The sequence below is a fragment of the Hemitrygon akajei genome, chromosome 10 (genome assembly GCF_048418815.1).
Source record: "Hemitrygon akajei chromosome 10, sHemAka1.3, whole genome shotgun sequence".
NCBI lineage: Eukaryota > Metazoa > Chordata > Chondrichthyes > Myliobatiformes > Dasyatidae > Hemitrygon > Hemitrygon akajei.
Genome location: NC_133133.1, coordinates 147,997,899 through 148,012,279, shown reverse-complemented (window position 1 = coordinate 148,012,279; position 14,381 = coordinate 147,997,899). Strand labels below are relative to the sequence as shown.

At 42.6% G+C, this 14,381-nt stretch overlaps 1 protein-coding gene across 3 annotated transcripts in view; it reads right to left on the bottom strand.

Annotated features, from left to right (window-relative positions):
• The window catches only part of ttc38 (tetratricopeptide repeat domain 38), a 42,972-nt gene extending 41,730 nt beyond the window's left edge, over positions 1-1,242 (bottom strand). For 2 of the 3 annotated variants that reach the window (XM_073059302.1, XM_073059301.1), the window contains exon 1: positions 965-1,122. In XM_073059302.1, the coding sequence (XP_072915403.1) occupies positions 965-994 (30 nt within the window). In that variant the 5' untranslated portion in view covers positions 995-1,122. The other variant, XM_073059303.1, reaches the window with a different exon arrangement.
• Between the last annotated feature and the right edge of the window lie 13,139 nt (positions 1,243-14,381).

Here is a 14,381-nt window from a genome sequence, read left to right as displayed (position 1 = left end):
TTATTTCAGTTAACCAGCATCTAGAATATGTTGTTTCCAAATCATCTTCTCCATTACATTCTCACATTTGGCCTGCACATATTTGAATGTAGTTCTAGCTATGCTATTTTGAGGAATCCCAGAGCAATGTTTCAGTTGTGAAGAACCTGACATGGAGCTTCCCACCACCCTTGGAGGAAGAAAACTCACACTTAATAATGCCTTTTATTATGTCAACATTCTTCTGAGATACAAAGAAACGTCTTATCTAACATTTAAAATATTTTAACCGAATAAAATAAACTTGTACTTTTAGTTTACTTGTAGTTTCTGGAGTGGGGCTTGAAACCACAGCTTTTTGATTTAGTGGCGAGACTATTCAGAATGTTGCAATCTGTGCATGCACGTTCACTCATTTCTGCATCAAATGTCTTGCTAATATAATCACTACTGTCTTCAGATACAGATTCCCTTATGCAGAATGAAGTAGTTCAAAATAGGGCTTCTGTAGTTCTATCCCCAACTCCGAGGAGAAACGCCACCCGCTTACCATACCTCTCAACTCTCTCGTTTAGTTTGGAACCGAGGTCATTTCGTCCCTGTTTTGAGGCAGGATACCATTTCTCATCCCCAATTCCCTAAATAGCTCCGCATGACCATTAACTGCCTTTAATTATTTTGACACTTAGCTAAAATAAGGACAATTTCCGGTGGTCAATTAATCTTCCAGCAACTTTTGGGAGACCAACGCGGTCACGGGGTAAACAGGCCAATCAAGCACCGGACTTTGCGGCATAGTTACTTAAGAAAAAGGGCTTAATTCTGGGAAATTGTACAAACAAAAGATGTCGAATATTATAATCCCTACACATCCTTTAGCAGTTAGCACTGGCTTCAGAATTCTCCGCGCACTTCAGATTCGGACTTTTAGAAATAACTCGGCAAGCATTTCAGTTGTGTTTAAAAGCAATCATCTGTACTTTACCTTGCAGTCCCTTAGACTGGAGTGCAACATTTCCGCCTTTTTAGTTAATTGTTTCGGCTTTCTGGTAAAATCTTCACTCGGAACAATTTTTAATCCCGACGAATCAGAGATCCGTGTACGCAAATTGAATCTCAAGCAAATACCAAAAACAGATTAATCTCCTTACCACCAGTCGGTGCTCTTTATGGAAAAATACAACCTTTTATCGACAGCTCTACATTCGTCTTCCAACACACACAATACGTTAACCAATGGGCGACATGTCGACTACGTTTAGCTAATTCACAAATTGTACTTTTGACCCATACTGGATTCAACCCAAACATTGCAAACGTCCGTAAAATCACCACAGACATTAGTGAAATGTGATGACGCACAAGAGAATCCATAGATGGCAAATATGTACCCGTGTCGTTCTTTTACCCTAATGTTGATAATGGGGGGATGGGAAAAAGGGCAAGATATTTGGCCTCTGTTCTTCGGTAACTCAGTCCTTGACCCCAGCATTACCTGTTCCTGGACTAGATCCCGACAACCAAATTATTCATACGTCTGGAAATTGGGCACTGAATGATAAGGCACTAAGGAATACAGCGGGGAAAAACACTTCTCACACACACACACACACACACACACGACCACGAATAGAAATTGGTCACAAATTAGCCCGCACGTTGAGAATGCAACACGTTACATGCCCAGTTATCTATAGTAGTGCGGTGAAAAAGCAAAATCTACTGATTTTATTACTATGTATTGCAATGTACAGCTGCCACAAAACTATAAATTTCACAAGATATAGCAGTGTTATTAAACATGTTAATAATTCTGATTTGGGCAGGTGGGTATGCAAGATTACAGGCAGGTAATGACAATTCGGGGTGGTGAATTGGGGTGGAGTTCCCCAGTATTGATTGGAACTTCCTTAATTCAAGAGGCTTAGATGAGCCAAAATTTCTTCAGTGAATCCAAGAGAAATTCTTGAAATTGTACAGTATGTGGAGGGTCCAACTAGAGGTAAGAAGGTAAAGGACCTAGTTCTGGGAAATAAGCCAGGTCAGGTGACATAACCAATAGTGAGTCAATATTTTGGAAATAGAGACCACAACTCATTATGCTTTCAGATAGTTATAAATAAGGGTAAAATTAGATCTTGTAGGAAGATAGTTCAATGGAAGAAGGATTGTTGGAAAGGACATAAATCAACATCTGGAATTATGATGTTGCAGCCATTAAGGACACTTGGTTGCAGGAGGGGCAGGACTGGCAGCTTAATACTTCAGGGTTCTGTTGTTTTAGATGTGACAGAGCGGGAGAGATTAAAGGAGGAGGGGAGATGTTACTAATCAGGGAAAATGTCACGGAATGGTCAATCAGGACAGACTGGAGAACTCGTCTAGTGGGGCATTATGGGTAGAACTGAGAAATAAGAAAGGTATGACCATGTTAGTGGGGCTATCAACAGTCTGAGGGATTTAGAGGAACAAATTTGTAAAGAGGTCACAGACTGTTGCAAGAAAAATAAGGTTGTTATAGTTGGTGAATTTAACTTTCCTCCTATTGAATGGGACTCCCATTCTGTAAAAGGACTAGATGGGATAGAGTTTGTCAAATTTGTTCAGGAAAGGTTCCTTAATCAGCATGTAGAAGTCCCAACAAGAGAGTGTGCAAAACTTGATCTCTCACTAGAGAATGAGACAGGGCAGGCGACAGAAATGTGTGTGGGAGGACACTTTGAATGTAGTGACCATAATGCAATTAGTTTCAAGTAAATATGCAAAAAATAGGTGTGGTCCATGGATTGAGATTCTAAATTGGAGAAAGGCCAATTGTAATTTGGCAAGTGTGGATTGGGACAAGCTGTTTTCTTGCAAAGGTGTACTTGGTACATGGGAGGCCTTCAAAAGTCAAATTTTCAATAGTACAAAGCTTGTATGTGCTTGTAAGAATAAAAGGTAAAGATAACAGGTGTAGGGATGCATGGTTTTCAAAAAATATTGAGGACCTGGTTAAGAATAAAAGGAGGTGCATAGCAGGTAGAGGAAGTTATGAACAAGTGAGGTGCTTATGGAGTATAAGAAATGCAAGAAGAAATCATGAGGGCTGGAGAAAAAGCATTAGGTTGCCATAGAAGAAAAAGTGAAGAAGGATTCTGAGGGAATCTACAGAGCAAAAGGGTTTCAGGGGGAAAAATTGGTCCTCTGGAAGATCAGAGTGATAATCCATAGGTGGAGTCAAAAGAGATTGGGGGAGCTCTTACATGATTTTTTTACATCTGTATTTACCCAGGAGATGGACACAGAGTCTATAGAAGTGAGGCAAAGTGGCATCAGCTTCATGGACCCTTTACAGATTACACAGGAGGAGGTGTTCGCTGTCTTGAGACAAATTAGGGTGGATAAATCCCCAAGGCCTGACAAAGTGTTCCCTCAGACATGCGGGGAGCAAGTGTAGAAATTGCTGGGGACCTAATGGAGATATTTAATTTGTCCTTGGTGACCGATGAGATAAAAGAGGATTGGAAGATAGCCAGTGTTGTTCTACTTTTTAAGAAAGGCTCTAAAAACAAACCAGGAAATTAAAGGCTGGTGAGCCTGACATCAGCAGCGGGAAAATCATTGGAAGGTACTCTGAGGGACCGGATATTTGAGTATTTGGATAGACATGGACATTAAGGATAGTCAGATTGGCTTCATGAATGGTTGGTCATGTATAACCAATCTTATGGAGTTTTTTTAAAGGAAGTTACCAGGAAAGTTGATGAGGGCAAAGCAGTGGATGCTGTCTACTTGGACCTTAGCAAGGCAGTTGACAAAGTCCTGCATGGGAGGTTGATCAAGAAGGTCCATTTGCTCAGCATTAAAGATGAGGTAGTAAATTAGGTTAGACATTGGCTTCGTGGGAGAAGCCAGAGAGTGGTAGAAGATGGTTACCTCTCTGACTTGAGGCCCATGACTACAGTAGTAGAGTGCCACAGGGATCAGTGCTGGGTCTGTTGTTGTTTGTCATCTGTATCAATGATCTGGATGACAATGTGGTAAACTGGATCAACAAATTTGCAGATGACACCAAGATTGGGGGTGTAGTGGACAGTGAGGAAGACTATCAAAGTTTGCAGCGGGATCTGAACCAGCTGGAAAAATGGCAGATGGAATTTAATGCAGACAAATGCGAGATGTTGCACTTCAGTACGACCAACCAGGATAGATCTTACACAGTGAATGGTAGAGCATTGAGGAGTGTGCCAGAACAAAGGGATCTGGGAATACAGGCCTATAATTTATTGAAAGTTATGTCACAGGTGGATAGGGTCATAAAGAAAGCTTTTGGCACTTTGGCCTTCATAAATCAATGCATTGAGTACAGGAGATGGGATGTTATGTTGAAGTTGTATAAGGTATCGGTGAAGCCTAATTTGGAGTATTGTGTGCAGATTTGGTCACCTACTGACAAGTAAGATGTGAACAAGGTTGAAAGAGTACAGAAAAAGTTTACAAGGATGCTGCCAGGTCTGGAGGACCTGAATTATATGGAATGATTGAATAGATTAGGACTTAATTCCTTGTAATGATTGACAGGAGATTTGATAGGGTGTTATACAAAATTATGAGGAGGTATAGATAGGGTAAATGCAAGCAGGCTTTTTCCACTGAGTTTGCGAAGGACTACAACTAGAAGTCATGGGTTAAGGGTAAAAGGAGAAAAATTTAAGGGGAACATGAGGTAACACCTCTTCATTCAGAATGTCATGAGAATGTGTGGAATGAGCTGCCAGCACAAGTGGTGCATGTGCACCCGATTTCATTGCTTAAGAGAAATTTGAATAGGTACATGGATGTTAGGGGTATGGACAGCTATGATCTGGGTGCAGGTCAATAGGAGTAGGCAGTTTAAATTGTTTGGCATGGACTAGATGGGCAGAAAGGCCTGTTTCTGTGCTGTACTTTTCAATGACTGTATGACTCTATACTAAATTGGGGAAGAATTTTTACAGCTGGGTAAGACAAGAATTAAGGATTGTGAATTGGGAATAGCTGCTAACAAGGCAAGTCCACATCTGACATGTGGGATTTGTTTAAAGACTAGTTGATCAAAGTTCATGATCAGCATATTCCAGTAAGGAGTAAGGGCAAGGGAACGCTGGATGAACTGAAAGTCCCTAGGGGCAGTATAGTAGTGTAGTGGTTAGCACAATATTTTACAGTAATGGCGACCTAGGTTCAATACCCGCCACTGCCTGTAAGGAGCTTGTCTGTTCTCCCCATGACCTCGTGGGTTTTTTTCGGATGCTCAGATTTCCTCCCGCAGGCCAAAGAATTACAGGTTGGTAGGTTAATTGGTCACTTGTATATTAGCCTGTGATTAGGCTAGGGTCAAATTGGGCGTTGCTGGGCAGCACAGCTTGAAGGGCCGGTAGGGCCTACTCCATGCTGTATCTCAATAAAATAAAATAACATTTTAAAAAAGTAGAGGAAGCATATGTAAGATTAAAGAACTAAAATCAGACTGTGGATTATAGATAGCTGTAAAGTGCTCAAGCAGCAATTAGGAGGATCAAAAGGAACTGTGAAATGTCTTTGGCAAGTGGAATCAAGGGGAAACTGAAGTAAGTTTATATTAAGAAAGAGAGGATAACTGTGGAGAGGGTAGGTCCATTCAAAGATAAAGGAGGGAATTTGTGCTTGGAGTTAGAGCAAGTGGCTGAGGTACTTTGTGTCTGTATTTATCGGGGAGTACGATTTGGAGCAGAATGGGGTATGGTAGTGTGCTAGGACATTTTGAAATTAAGGACAAGGTAGTACTAGGTCTTCTGAAAAGCATTAAGGTGGATAAGTCCTCAGGGCCTGATGGCATATATCCCAGAATACTGAAAGAAACAAATGAAGAGATTGCTAGGGCTTTGTCAAATACTGTATATCTGTGTCCTCATCAGCAATAGAGAGGTCCCACGGGACTGGACAGGAACAAATGTGCCTTTGTTCAAGAAGGGAAATGGGGATAATCCAGGTAATTATAGGCCTGTGAGCCTCACATCAATGGGAAACCTCTTGGAGAAGATACTTAGGGTGATTCAGAAAATAGATACATGGGACCCAGAGTGAACACAAGTTTAGATTTGGAACTGCCTTGCCAATAGAAGACAGAGAGTAGAGGTAGGTGGGTGTTATTCTGGCTGGAGACCAGTCTATGTTCTACAAGGATCAGGGGTGGGACTTATGTTGTTTATGACATATACTGTATACCAATGTTTTGAATGAAAGTGTATATGGGTTGATTAACAACTTTTCAAATAACACCAAAATTGGTGGAGTTGTGGACAGTGTAAAGGACTATCAATAAATACAGTGAGGTTATTATCAGTAGCACCTAAAGAGAAGTCGCAGATGGTGAAAAAGAAGGCATGTGGCATGCTTATCTTCCTTGTTAGGGGTGTTGAGTATAAGAGTAAGGAATTCATACTGCAAATACTGTATACAAAACTTCAGTCAGACTACAGTTGGATTCTTTCATGCAGTTCTGTGGAGGCTGTGGGGTGGGTGCAGAAAAGGCTTACCAAAATATTGCCTAGATTAGAGGGTATGAGCAAGCCCTCTGTTGGTCAGGGCCAACCATGAATGTTGTGTCCTAGCTGTCTCAGCAAACCAGGGCAGTATGATCCGGTGAGCAAGCTGTGGCTCGTGCAGTGGGTGCCCCCTCTCTTCACCAATAAAGTTTGGCACCAGCAGCATTGCAGGAGTTGCTAGTTAGCATTGAACTCAACACAGGACTGCCTTAGGGACTCCTGCTCAGGATTTTTCCCTCGGGGTTTACTCCCAAAGCCTTCCCCATATGTGGGTATAGCCACCATTGAATTGAATTGACTTATTTTCCTACATCCTTCACATACATGAGGAGTAAAAATCTTTATGTTATGTCTCCATCTAAATGTGCCATGTGCAATCATAGTAATTTATAATGTTATGAATGTGAAGCAACTCTGAGGGGCCGAAGGGTACAAAGTCGCCCCCTCCTTTTTGAGAATCGCAAGATCGCTATTATTTCGGGTCTGAGAACCAGGAAATGAGAGAGAGACATCCAGAATACACAAGGTTTGGAATGTGTCCTGACCTCAGCGGAACGAAACCACTGATAACGGCCATTGTCTCTTGGAGACGGAATTGTGTATTGAGTACTGTACTATTCATTGAAACCCTCAGGGGGTGACCTGAGTGGGCTGGTTGAGGGATTGCATCATCCCAACCTGATTGACATCTGACACCCCGTGAGTAAGGATAAAAGAGGGGTCTGGGGAACAACCCCTTTAGACGCACCAGGAGAAACGCTAGAAATCCAGTGACAGCATTTTATAGCGAAAGCCGGTGGGAGCTCGTGTGCGTCCTCCCTTGCCTGGGTGGCGGGCTTGCCACGGAAGAACGGTTTAGCTAAAGGAAAGGTCACACTTGAACGGCCACGACAACGAGACACCTGGCGGGTCGAAATCATAAAGGAAAGCCGGCAAGTTTTTTTCTCCTAATCTCTCTCTCTCTCTCCAACAATTGCAACCCAGCGAAAACCAAAAGACGGCAGCTTGTGGAACTGCAGTGAACTTTATATTTCCATCGGACAATTCATTATCCCCTAGACAGCGATAGAGCTTATTTCTTATTGATTATTATTATACCCGCACTTTTAGATTTAGTATTGACGACGTATATTATCTGTATATTTGCATTGATATTATTTTTGTGTATTTTTAATAAATACTGTAATTGTGTAATAAATACTGTTAAAAATACTGTAATTGTTAAATTGTGTAATAAATACTGTTAAAAATAGTATCATTAGACTTCAACGGATGTCTCTATCTTTGCTGGTAAGTGACCCAGTTACGGGGTTCATAACAATAATAATTTATAATAAATAACAGTCAATGTAATATACACTCAAATCAGCATGAGTTCAACAGTCTGATGGCCTGGTGGAAGAAGCTGTCCCAGAGCCTGTTGGTCCTGGTTTTTATGCTGTGGTACTGCTTCCCGGATGGTAGCAGCTGGATTAGGTTGTGGTTGGGGTGACTCATGTCCCCAATGGTCCCAAGGGCCCTTTTTACACACCTGTCCTTGTAAATGTCCTGAATCATGGGAAGTTCACAACTACAGATGCGCTGGGTTGTCCGCACCACTCACTGCAGAATCCTGCGATTAAGGGAGGTACAGTTCCCATACCAGGCAGTGATGCAGCCAGTCAGGATGCTCTCAATTGTGCCCCTGTAGAAAGTTTTTTAGGATCCGGGGGCCCATACCAAACTTCTTCAACCGTCTGAGGTGAAAGGGGCGCTGTTGTGCCTTTTTCACCACACAGCTGATGTGTACAGACCACGTGAGGTCCTTGGTGATGTGGATGCTGAGGAACTTAAAGCTGTTTACCTTCTCAACCCCAGATCCGTTGATGTCAATAGAGGTTAGCCCATCTCTATTTCTCCTGTAATCCACAACCAGCCCCTTTGTCCATGCAGTGGAGGTTTGAGAAAAGGGTTTTCCTTCTCCTAGATAAGCTGCCAACTATGGCTGATGAGCCCCATCTGCCCAAAGTGGCTGGTTTTAAAGCACTAGTAACCCACCTTTGCCCCTTCTCCTGTCAGTAGAAATGGTTCCTCTGGGTTTAGTAGCTAAGCCAGACATGAAGGCCAGGAGCTGGACTTGGTTGTCAGAGGTTATTTGAGACACCCACCACTGGGAGCATTTAACAGGTAGTGAGAGTTAATCCCCACTACTAATCCCCCCCACCCCGGCTATGACAACTTTAAGGAACTTTAAAGCTGAAGAAACTTGGATTGTTTTTTCTGGAGCATTGGAAGCTGAGGGGAGACCTGATAGAGGATTTTACATTTATGAGAGGCATGTATAAGATAGCCAGTCAGAATCTTCTCCCCTGGTGAAAATATCAAACGGAGGACATGCTTTTAACATTGACTTCTCTAACTTCCGTTAATGCCCCTCCTCCCCTTCTTACCCCATCCCTGACATATTTAGTTGTTTGCCTGATCTCCATCTCCCTCTGGTTCTCCCCCCCCCTTCCTTTCTTTCTCCTGAGGCCTCCCGTCCCAAGATCCTTTCCCTTCTCCAGCTCTGTATCACTTTCGCCAATCACCTTTCCAGCTCTTAGCTTCATCCCACCCCCTCCAGTCTTCTCCTATCATTTCGCATTTCCCCCTCCCCCCACTACTTTCAAATCTCTTACTATCTTTCCTTTCGATTAGTCCTGACGAAGGGTCTCGGCCCGAAATGTCGACAGCGCTTCTCACTATAGATGCTGCCTAGCCTGCTGTGTTCCACCAGCACTTTGTGTGTGTTGTTGTTTGAATTTCCAGCATCTGCAGATTTCCTCGTACATGCTTTTAAGTTTGGGGGGGATGGGGTTAACTATAAAGAGACATGAAATGCAAGATTTTGTATACAGAGAGTGGTAGATGCCTGGTATGGGGGTAATAGTGGAAACTGGCAGTTTAGTGGAGTTTGAGGCTTTAAGATAGACACATGCATAGATGGGAAGAATTCACACTAAGTCTGGGGTCTACCTTCAGAATAAACTTGCTCTTTATTACAAGCTGACATCAAAAGGTATGTTACTCATCCTGGAACAAAAGCTCCCAATCCAAAGCTTTTGATATTTTTATATTATTTCTCATCTACTTCCCACTATATCTACCCAGCATGTGTGGTGTACACAGAGAATGATGTAAGCCATTCACAGTGTTAAGCTTCAGTGCCTCTGTGCTACGTGAGCTGTGTGCAGTTCCACTTTAACCTTATAGCCACAATGGCAAGCTTCTATCCTGGGGTTAATGGGATTGTTGCTAGCTTGAGAAGGGTCTCGGCCCAAAACATCGACAGCGCTTCTCCCTATAGATGCTGCCTAGCCTGCTGTGTTCTACCAGCATTTTCTGTGTGTTGTTGTATGAGTTTACTATAGTTCACTCTAGCCTGCAGTTTGTTGCTTAGGCTGTTTTGAACCTGTTATGGACCTTCTCTGCCCGGTACCAAGCCTGAAGATTCTTCCTTATCTCTGCTACATGATCATTCCCTTGTACTCTACTACTGCGCTACAGAGCTAAGAATTTGCTATTCCCTTCTCTGCATGAATATTAAGGGAACGGAGGGATATGGATGAAATATAGGAAGAGACTATTTAATATAAATTGGCACCAAGATCAGCACAACATTGTGGACAAATGGCCTGTCCAGTGCTGTGCTGTTCCATTTAATATTAATATTTCTGGATGATGGGGTGGTAAATTGGATTAGTAAGTATGCAGATGATACTAAGATAGGTGGCGTTGTGAATAATGAAGTAGGTTTTCAAAGCTTGCAGAGAGATTTAGGCCAGTTAGAAGAGTGGGCTGAAAGATGGCAGATGGGAGTTTAATGCTGATAAGCGTGAGGTGCTACATTTTGGTAGGACTAATCAAAATAGGACATACATGGTAAATGGTAGGGCATTGAAGAATGCAGTAGAACAGAGTGATCTAGGAATAATGGTGCATAGTTCTCTGAAGGTGGAATCCCATGTGGATAGGGTGGTGAAGAAAGCTTTTGATATTCTGGCCTTTTACAAATCAGAGCATTGAGTATAGGAGCTGGGATGTAATGTTGAAATTGTACAAGGCATTGGTGAGGCCCAATTTGGAGTATTGTGTACAGTTCTGGTCACCGAATTATAGGAAAGATGTCAACAAAATAGAGAGAGTACAGAGAAGATTTACTAGAATATTACCTGGTTTTCAGCACCTAAGTTACAGAAAAAGGTTGAACAAGTTAGGTCATTATTCTTTGGAGCGTAGAAGATTGAGGGGGGACTTGATAGAGGTATTTAAAATTATGAGGGGGATAGATAGAGTTGACGTGGATACGCTTTTTCCATTGAGAGTAGGGGAGATTCAAACAAGAGGACATGAGTTGAGAGTTAAGGGGCAAAAGTTTAAGGGTAACACGAGGGAGAACTTCTTTACTCAGAGAGTGGTCGCTGTGTGGAATGAGCTTCCAGTAGAAGTGGTAGAGGCAGGTTTGATATTGTCATTTAAAGTAAACTTGGATAGTATATGGACAGGAAAGGAATGGAGGGTTATGGGCTGAGTGCAAGTTGGTGGGACTAGGTGAGAGTAAGCGTTCGGCACGGACTAGAAGGGCCGAGATGGCCTGTTTCCGTGCTGTAATTGTTATATGGTTACTGAACGGAAAGATTTATCCTTTAATTTCCAGAATTAGCTGAGACAGCAATTAAAAATTTTTTAAAAAGCTTTGGTAAGGAAAAGCTTAACAAATAGTGTAGTGTTTTAAATATTTAACCTGTTTCTGAAATGCTTTAACATTTTAATCATTACTGTTAGAGTGATATTTCAATAGATTCAGTGGGGCAGCATAATAATGTAGTAGTTAACACAACGCTTTACGGTACCTGCAACCTGAGTTCAATGTCCACAGCTGCCTGTAAAGAATTTGTATGTTCTCCTCATGACAGCATGGCTTTGCTCTGAGTGCTCCGGTTTCCTCTGGCAGTCCAATTCAAAGGCCTTTTCTTTATTGGTCATTGTAAATTGTCCAGTGATAAGGTTAGGATTAAATCAGGGGATTGCTGGGTGGTATAGCTTGAATGGCCAGAAGGGCCTATTTCATGCTGTATCTCAATCAATGAAAAAATAAATATTATTAAAACAACTGTAATATGTATTAACAAGGTGCTGGAGGAACCATTACCTTAAAGTGCTCCTCATGGCATGTGCCTCAAATAGTCTCTGACAACCAAGTCCAATCACTGGCCTTCTCATGTGGCTTAGCCTCTAAGCCTGATGTAACTGTTTCTACTGACAGGAGAAGGGGCGAAGGCGGGTCCTGTTGCCTTAAAACCAGTGCTTCGGGTAGATGGAGCTCATCAGCCTGAGAAGACAGTCCATCTAAGAGAGGGAAAACTCTGATTTCAAACCTCCACTGCCTTGTGGCCATACCCATTTATGGGAAAGGCTTTGGGAGTGAACCTTGAGGACAAATCCGGAGCTGGAGTCCCTGAGGCAGTCCAACGTTTACCTTCAACCTCACTCTGGCAACTCCTGTGATGTCACTGGTGTCAAGCTGTATTGGCCCTTGCCCTTCCCTTGGACAACATCGGTGGCATGGAGAGGGGAGACTTGCTGCTTGGGCAACAGCTGGTCTTCCATAATACCTTGCCCAGGCCCGTGGCCTGGAGAGGAGACTTTCCAGGCGCAGATCCGTGGTCTCATGAGACTAACGGATGCCATCACCTCACAGCAGGAACTCAGGCAGTGTCTGTGGAGGGAAATGGACAGTCAACTTTTCAGGTTGAGATACTTTATCTGATCTGAAAGATAGAAGGGAGGTTGCCAGTATAAAAATGTAGAGGAAAAGGGTGGAACAAGAGCTAGCAAGTGATAGATGGATCCATATAAGGAGGTGTGAAGGACAGATGTAAGAGGAGAGTGTGGAAATATTGACAGAAGCTGGAATATGATAGGTGGAAGTGACAAAGGAAGGGCTGAAGATGATGGAATCCCCTCGCATATTTCATCATCTCCAGGCCCTTTGTTGCTTCCACCTCTCTCCCTTCTCTTCCTACTACTTCTCCTCAGTTGGATCCACTTATCACTTCCTGGCTTCCCTCCCCCTTCACCTTTTAAACTGGCTATCACCCCTCTGTCTTTCAATCCAGATGAAGGGTCTCGACCTGAAACATTGACACTCCATTACTGCCTGACCCACTGAATTCCTCTAGCATCTTGTATGTTACACCAGATTCCAGCATCTGCAGTGTCTTATCTCTGTAGCATGTAGTAACCCAATATTAACATGGTATAAAGTTTAGAAGAAGAGGATGATGGCCAATTGTCAAGATTGATGCTCTTTGTAGAGAAAGGAATTAAATACACATGCTTAATATGTGTTAACCAGAATTAATGTGCTGGTGATATGCTTGAATCAATTGATAATGATGAACCTACTGGAACTCCACATTGGTTACCTAGAAGAGTTCTAGTCCAACATCTCCCAGTGCTTTATAAAGATCCACTCAGACTTTGCAGTATGCTGTTGTGCTGGGGATCCGAGTGAACCCTCCCTTATGATGATTTGCTCACATCAATCTCAATGCTAGAAGCATTGGAGGCGACCTCAGTAAAGATATTTAAGACAAGGTTGGATAGATTTTTTGCATAGTAGAGGAATTAAGGGTTATGGAGAAAAGGCAGGTAGGTCCATGGTCAGATCAGCCATGATCTTATTGAATGGTGGAGTAGGCTGGATGGGCCAAATGGCCTACCCTTGTTCCTATTTCTTATGTTCTTGTGCTCTGATCTGTGAGTGCTGATGCTGGGCAGGCTGGTGGGAACAGCATGCTCACTCATTTGCTAAGCTGCATGCTATGTTGTGGGGTTCAGGGATGTCACCTAGACATTGTGATAATGTGTAGCCCATTGGTTGGGACAGGCACTAGCTGTTCCATACAGTCCCGTGTAAATCTTAGGCATAGATACTAGGGTGCCTAAGACTTTTGCACAGTACTGTAGTAATTTGATGCATTGCACTGTTCTGCTGCTGCAAAAATAAAAATAAATTTTGTGACATATGTGAGTGATGATAAACCTGATTCTGATATGGGCCTCTGTTGTGGACTGAGAGTGGGAAGGGGACAGGGAGAGGGGAGTTACAGTTGGGAAAAGGAAAGGGAGCGGGAAACACTTGAGAAACATTGTGTAATTCCAAGTGTTTGGAATGAAATTGTCTTGCCACCCCCTGCCCTGGTTCTTCACCCTCACCACTCCCAACATCCTATGCTCCTGCCAGATCTGTAAACTCATTCACCTCTCTATCTTGACAAGCACAGAACTGTGAAAAAGTCTGGGGCACCTTAGCTATATATATGTACATAAGACTTTGTACGCCAAAGAGAAATCTCTGGGCTGGGGAACACTGTGTAGCTGAACAAAGAGAGAAGGTTGTTGTGACTGATTAAAACAGAGCCACATGGAAGCTGTAACTGGGAAATATAAAACTCTTTATTCACACAGCAAACCTTCAGGAGAGAATCCTGAAATCGCTCTCCTGCCACAATGTTTTATACTTCTTCAACAGAAAGAAAACAATAAACTATTAACTACAGTTTCAATTGCCATAATCATCTATTTTGTTACAGTGTTGATTGATGGCTCCATGAATATACAACTAAGGAGGTTAAGTGATAACAGAATCTGAACAGATTTGTTCGAAACTGAGCTTTTTAAGTGGCGGGGATAGACTTTTAACAATGTGCTAATAGCAGGAACTTTCAGCTTTCCCTGTGTAGTTTCAATGGGACTGAGTCAGAATGTCTCACACCTGCATGAACACATGAGATTTCTGCAGATGCTGGAAATCCAGAGTAATGCATACAA